Source organism: Morone saxatilis, unplaced genomic scaffold (genome assembly GCF_004916995.1).
Source record: "Morone saxatilis isolate NCDOM2014 unplaced genomic scaffold, NCSU_SB_2.0 Contig9, whole genome shotgun sequence".
In the NCBI taxonomy this organism is placed as follows: Eukaryota; Metazoa; Chordata; class Actinopteri; family Moronidae; genus Morone; species Morone saxatilis.
In genome coordinates this window covers 55779-63371 of record NW_023340268.1, presented here as the reverse complement: position 1 = coordinate 63371, position 7593 = coordinate 55779, and the positions used below count along the sequence as shown (strand labels likewise).

The 7593-nt window shown below is 40.3% G+C and overlaps 2 protein-coding genes across 2 annotated transcripts in view; one reads left to right on the top strand and one right to left on the bottom strand.

The window, feature by feature from the left end:
- The window catches only part of cdc42se1 (CDC42 small effector 1), a 5069-nt gene extending 1953 nt beyond the window's left edge, over window positions 1-3116 (top strand). The window contains exon 3 of the mRNA XM_035681854.1: window positions 3038-3116. Within this exon, the coding sequence (XP_035537747.1) occupies window positions 3038-3116 (79 nt within the window). The remainder of the gene's footprint in view (window positions 1-3037) is intronic.
- Window positions 3117-5813: 2697 nt separating this feature from the next.
- Window positions 5814-7593, bottom strand: part of LOC118343100 — a 5391-nt gene continuing 3611 nt past the window's right edge. The window contains exon 7 of the mRNA XM_035681853.1: window positions 5814-6199. Coding sequence (XP_035537746.1) covers window positions 5814-6199 — 386 coding nt within the window. The remainder of the gene's footprint in view (window positions 6200-7593) is intronic.

Sequence of the window (7593 nt, the reverse complement as noted above, 5' to 3'; positions counted from 1 at the left end):
TGGGGGCCAAAGGAATTTTTTCACGGTGGGGGGTTTTTTCCGTTTTTTTTTTTTTGGTTAAAGGGGGGGTGGGGGGGGGGGCGGGGGGGCTTTTTGTTCCCCCAAAGGGAAAATTAAAAAAAAAACTTTAATTATTAGTTTTTTTTTTTAATTTTTTTATTTTCTTGTGATTTTTTTTCTTCTCTTTGATTTTTATTTTGTTTGTAAAGAAACAAGCGTTAAGTTTACACAGTATAGTGATGTCAGTTAATTTAAAAAGTCATTAAATTTCTGCATCCTCAGTCGCTGTATGACTTTTTTATTCTATTTCTTTTATAGAATGTCATCAGCTGCATCTTAAAATACAGACAAGCAGTAATGAGACGAGATTCAGACAGACAGACAGGCAGACCACGCAGACAGACAAGACAGACAGGCAGTACGAGTGATCAACATGATCAGATCATGATCAGGTTCATTGGGATTCTAGACAGACAGACAGGCAAGGCAGACACCCGGAGCGAGGAGAGAGCAGACGGCAGAACGCCAGAACAGAACAGACAGACAAGGACAGAACAGACAGACAGACAGAGCTTTCAGATTTCAGATCAGTCTATATTGCAGGGCTTGCGCCCTATTCAGATCAGTTTTGCAGATCAGGTTACTATGACAGACAGGCCAGACACGCATGTATCAGATCATGACAGTCACGCCCAGACAGACAGACAGAACAGAACAGACAGCAAGCAGACAGACAAGACAGACAGACAGACAGACAGTCAGACAGACAGACAGAACAGAACAGACAACGACACGACAGACAGACCAGGCAGACAACAGACAGAACAGACAGCAAGTCCATCTGATCCGGCCTCCCAGTCCTCCTCTTTGCCATTCATCTATCCAGAGCCGTAGATGCACTGAGGTACAATGTAGAGGGGGGGGAAGAATTCGATCGGCCTCTCCGAAATAACTACTAGCGAAAAACCCCCACACCTATTATTCTCTTCTTTTTTTTCCTCCTTCCTCTCTTATGATGAGATTGATTTTATCTTCCCATTTTATTTATTCTTGATATGTCTCGGGACGAGGGAGCGTTCATTCACCGCGGAAACATCATTCTGGCTTCTGGAAGAGCATGCGAGGCGACTCTGCCAGCCGGTGAGACAGGACCTGCCTGTCTGTCTGTCTGTTGTTCGTCGCCTGTCTGTCTGTCTGTCTGTGGGCGTGGGCGTCTTTCTGGGTTCTGTATCTTGTCTCCTGCTCTGTATCATGTCTGCTACTGTCTAAGTCTGCTGTACTGACCTGATCTGTGCTCGTCTGTCATGTCTGTCTGCCTGTCTGTCGTCATGTCTGCGTGTCTAGCCTGTCTAGTCTTTTCTAGTCTGCCTGAATTCAAAATGTACATGATACATGCTGTCTCTGTCTGCTCTTTGTCTGTCGCGGCTCTGTCTGGGTGCCTGTGGGCATGATCGATCGTACATGACGGTCTGCCTGTCTGTCTGTCATGTCGTCTGCTGTCTGCTCATGTCTGTCTGCTGCGTGGCGGGTTCGGCTCGTCTGTCTTGCCTGTCTGTTCTGTCTGTCTGCGTGTCTGCCTGTCTGTCTTCTTGCTCTGGTCTGTCTCTCTGCCTGTCTGTAATTAAGATCAGCTGATGACATCATAGATGATATCATCAGCTGACTGGGTCAGTTAATGACTTTTTATTAACTGACATCACTTCCTGTGTAACTTCCTGTTTCTTTACAAACAAATAAAAGAATCAAAGAGAAGAAAATACACAGAATATTATTTTAATATGTTAATATCGACATTAATATAATATTATTATATTATTATAACATTATTAATATATTACTAATATATTTCAATACTATTATTATAACATTATTATATTATTATTATTATTATATGTATTAATTATTATTATTATATCAGCAACAGACACTGACAGCAAACCGCTCAGATAGGAAGTGTGGTGTGTGGTGTTGTGTGTGTGTCACCACAGCGCTGGGTGTATTTTCCTGTTTCTATTTTAACTTTGCAGCTGCACAAAGAAAATACAATTAACTATATAAAATAAAAATAGGTTAGTTAATAATAATAAATACAAACTGGATATACGCCGCTGTCATTGATCGACATCATCTGGAGTGATGATTGGTCGGAGTCAGCGGGTCGTTCTCTGCTGAGGTCAAAGGTCAGATGTATAGAAATAAATCAATGAATTCAATAAAATGTTTTTTTATTACTTCTTTAGTTGCTCAATATCGATTACTTAATATATAACAATATAAACACACACTGTTTTATTTAATAAACTGACTTAAAATGTACTAAAATATAATATTAGGCATTATTACATCGTACTGAATTACTATTACTTGATTGACTTATTTTAATGATGGTTAGCACCTTACAGTTATTACATTTGGTGCATATAATAGATGTATATTGCTTTTGATAAAATCTACTTTAAAAACTAATGAATCAATTGTATTGATCGTTTGTGCCTGCTGTGTTGTGGTGTGTGTGTGTTGTGGTGTGGTGTGTGTGCAGGTCTTGGTTCAGGAACAGATGAGTCTAGAAAGAGCTGCCGAACTTAATGTGCAGCGAACACCTGTTATTAGCCGGTACGTCAAGATGATTCTTTAATGTTCATTATTATCTTGTATTTTTTATTTCTTTAATTTTCTTTATTTCTTATTCTTTTTTTTTATCTTTTAAAATTGTTCGTCGCAGATTAAATAATCTGATTTTAACTAGATTTCATGCGTCGATAAACGATCAAACAAGGGGATCTGGAAATTCCGATCCATCATGATGTTCATTTGTAAAGAAAGACGAGAACAAACAGGCTTTTTAAAATGTTTGTTTTCTGAATGGAGTTTGGTTAATGGTCGGTGGCTATGCCCTAAACTGTAGGGGTTCCTGGCGTAAAGTAAAAACCTGTGTTTTGCTTATTTTTCAGCAGTGAATGAAACCGGCCGCTCGGACCAGCTGGGACCGGACCTTCTCTTTCCTCCCTTGTAATGAACGGAGCCATTTATCTTAAAGACTCCGCCCTGAGGCCTTCGAGACCTCGCGCCCCTTGAGCCTGTCGGACCTTCTGATAGCCTACGAAGCCTCCCCGTAAACTGCCCTGACATAGAAAGTATGTACACTTGAAGAGCAAAGCACTGGCCACCTAAATCAGTCAGCTACAAGCGGGAAACAAAACACATCTCCCCTCTGAAGGGTTATCACTTGCATTTTGTCGTCTTTCTTTTCGCGGTCATTGTCGGAAAATAATTCGAGAACTTCCTGGGAGATCAGTAGGGCCAGACGGGGAGAATCCTGACTGAGCTGAAGGGAGGGTTTTGGTTTCGTCCTTTTTTCGGACGTCTGCAGGGGTCCAATTATTCACCAGCACCAAAAAAACAAAAAAAACCCAATGGCAGGCGGACTACATCTCCCAGCATGCCTGGACAACGTCCACGGTTGTTACCAGGCTTCAAACTCATCCAGGAAACATTTTTTATTGTTAAGATAAAAAACAATGTTGTTTCTTGGTACATTTCACCACTAGAGGGCGGGACATCACGGCCATTTCACGTCAGTATTAATGGGGGCTTCATTTCCCCACACCAATTCCCGTTTTTATTCAGGGACCCGTGAATGGACAGAAAGTCTGTGGTTTTTTTATTAGGGAGAAAACTGGCGAAAAAAAGGGGTTTCAAATTATATTAAAAAAAAAAAAATAAGACTACATTTCCCAGCATTCACAGGGACATTTAGACCACTGCCCTCCCGTTAAACCTCGTGCTGCTCTGGAGTGTTTCCTCAGTGGACTTCATTTCCCAGGATGCTTCACTCTGCTCAGCTGTGCTCAAGGATTATTACCCCCCCCCCTCTGTGGCCTCAGTGATGACATCATTGGACTTTAACTCCCAGGATGCTTCACTCTGCCCAGCCTCACTGCTGGTGCTGAATGATGAAAGACTCTTGTTTAAGGAGGCGGGAAAGTCCCGTTAATTGTGGTGTGGTGTGGTGTGTGTGTGTGTGATGTCATATGTTCTTAATTTTCCACCAGTTTAAATATAAAACGTTGCTTCACTGAACTCTGGACGCACAGTTCAAAACCTCCATTAGAAAATTGCTTGTTTTTGAAACATGTGGCGTCTTTCTGTTCATTTGACTACTCAAGCTGTGGGTCGGGGCCCTAAACGGGTCTCAGTGCGACATATTTTATCAGAAAGTGTGTGAACTTTTCACTTTGGACTCCACGTTGAGACATTTTGTTTAAAACATTTCATGCTGCGTCTGGTGGGAAGATCCACTGCTTTATATCAGAACCTTTTTATTAACATGTTTCTTTGATCAAACATTCGATCAGCTGAATCAGGGAAGCAGAGCGCTGACGTCGGCAGTCTGAGGCAGATGTGTGTGAGGGAAAGAATAAAATCCTTTGTTTAGTTTCTTTAAAAACAACAACTTTTATTAAATATGTGATGGTTCACATCCCCCCAAAAAGTTTAATTCCTGCACTTTATAAAAACCAGGACGGGACCACACAACCAAACTCTATACAAATATCTGTGTATTTAAACAAGCACAAGAATACATTATAGTGGAATAATATTTAACTGTTCTATAACAGATCTCCCTTTATTATGGTCTAAATATTTCAGAGCCTTCTCTTCAGTGGGAGGTTTGTGATTCAGGCGAAGAATAGATTTAATTTATTTAGTTTGATTTTAAAACATGTAATTGTGGAACAGAAGCTCCGGTTCATGTCTGCACCAGACTCCATTCGAAAAACTATCAATTTAACATGTGACTGTAAAAAAGACTCATCAGAGTTTGGTCATTTATGTCTCTGGCTTCATAAAACTAACAGCAGAACAACAACAAGTATTGATATAAGTCGGATTATTGATTGATTGATTGATTTTCAGCTCATTCTTCTGCTGTAACTGTAACAATCTCCTCTCCACGTTAAATTATGATTACAAATGAAACATTCAAACAGAAACATGTGATGACATCTGCGAACACTCAGCTGTTGTCTACACCACTGCTGAGTGGTTGCCGTGGAAACCACTGAGTCACAGCGTTCCCCCTCGCCGTGGTGACCGGCCACTTCCTCCCTGCGGCCGAGACTGAAGAGGCCAAAACGTCTATTTAAGGAAAATCTGAGCTGTCTCAGTTTCTTCAGAACAGCCTGATGTGTTCACTGCACTCCTCAGAGCGTGGGAGTTTTTAACCCTGCAGGGTTCACATGGGACTTTTTAAAACCACAATTTGCTGATCTGACGTCGTGTGACTCTCATTCGATCAGCTGACAACAAAATCAACAACAGCCTCTAACGTGGAGCCAGAAACAGGAATCACGAGACGGAGCGAACACACCTGCTGTTCTTTTTCTGCTGTTGTATTTCTGACAGAGCAGCTGCAGTTACCGTTAGTAACCACAGGCGGCGCCACCACGACTGAAATCTGAATGTTCAACTTTTAGACGCTGTGTTATTCACGACAGAAAAATAAAAACAGATCAGGACGACGTTATAACGTTATTGCGACATACAAACTCATCACGTTATGACTCAGATATGCTAAATGCTAAGCTAGTCTGTGGCGAAGGTATATATACATAAGATGCTATTCAATCGTTAGTTAGCTAGTTAGCTGACTTAAGATGAGACTTTATATTTGTCTCTTTCATCTTTTAACCATCTTCAAACTGTGGTTGTCTTTTCAACATAGATTAGCTTAGCATGTAGCATATCTGAGTACAGGAGAGGAGGAAGTTGACCGAGGTTTGTTCAACTGTTTACAGACGATAGTGAGATATTCACAGGAGGAAACTGTGAGGGTCTGTAATGGTCTGTGGGGAGGGTCCTGTAATGCGTGCTATCTCCCTGTGAGCGGTCTGTGGGAGGGTCTGTTTAATGGTCTCGCTGGAGGTCTGGTAATGGTCTGTTGAGGGTCTGTGAGGGGGTCTGTAATGGTCTGTGAGGGTCTGTGATTGTTTGAGTGGCGTATGCTGGTTTCTGTAGTTTCGTTGTTTGTTTACAGGCTCAACAGAATCTGAGCTCGCGTGGGATCTGACTATTACATGGAGCGGGTTCAGGTGTTGGTCTGACTGTTTCTCAGGATCGCTCTGGTTCCTTTTGTTTATCGCCACCGTAGTTCCTCTCCTCCTCTTCCTCTTCCTCTTCGGATTCCCCTCCGTCGACACTGGAGAGCACTTTCCCTCACAGCGAGCGGTTCTCACCTCGCTGATCAAAGCCTTCTTATTATCCAATGATTTTTATGCTTTTGTTGTTGTTGTTGTTTATCAAAGATGTTGATTTGTTGAGCTGTTTGTATTATTGTGCAACCTCTTCCTGAACATACTCAGTATTGTATGAATGCTTCTATTAAGAGTATTGATCATCAGACATTTCAGTCACACTCATTTTACAGCTGTAATAACACTGACTGTACTGAAGTGAACGTCAGTTTGGGGACGTATTGATTGATTGATTGATTGATTGATTGACAGCTGTAAAGTGGATAAATGAGAAACTTCCTGCTGTTTTAATGACAATCTGCCGACAGGTGAGATTTGAGAAACACGTCCAGCTTTATTTTGAAGATGGCTAATGCTAATGCTACAGAGGAGGCACAATGTGGAAAAAAGTGATTAAAGTCAGAATTTTACAGTCCAGAAGATCATATTTGAACTTGTGTGGACAGAAGTTATATAACATACTGTAACAGTTCAGTAAGTAATATTAGACATGTATCTTATTATCTTAGGAACACAAATGATTAACTTGTGCTGTGTCGTGTTGGGAGAATTATTTGAGATAATTTGAGTAAATTAGATAAAAATATGTAAACGAGACTGAAAGCAAACATGAGATTATAAATTCTGGGAACAAGAAATAATAACTTGTGAATAACTGATTCAAAGCAGATGAGAACTTGTGTAAACGAGAGAATAACGTTTGTGAAGAAGTAACGGATCAATAACTTAACACACGAGTTAAATATAATCTTTCAGGACTGAAACGATGAAATTCTGAGAAAAAGTCACAATCCTGAAAATGTCCCTCCTCACTCGCTGTCAACAATATCAGAATAAATGAATTTATTTCCATTTCTGTCTGTGTGACGGATTGTTTCCTCGTTTGTTTCCTCTCCGCTGTGTTCGTTTGAAGAGAAATCACAATGATGAAGATAGCAGTAACGTTAGCGAGCGAGCTAAGGTTAGCCAGGTTTGAAGGTAACTAGCTATGTAACCTTTATTGATCATTATCCGATCACATCTGTCTGTAATCAACCTGCTAACAACAGATATAGATAAGTGTTAAGGTGTGACTATATGATATAAAACATTATGTCACTTTTACCTTTAAACAAACAAACATGTTGTTTGTTGTTGTTGTTTATTGATTCCACTTAAAAAAATACACAAACTATGGAGGAGAATTATTAAGCAGTTTATTTCCTGTAAATATTAAAAAAGTAGTAATTCATTAAAGTTACAGGTTAGTTGAAGACAATGATTTATAGATAAAAGTAACATATGATGATTCACACAGAGACACAGTCAGCTGATAATGTACAGAGTGTGTGTGTGTGTG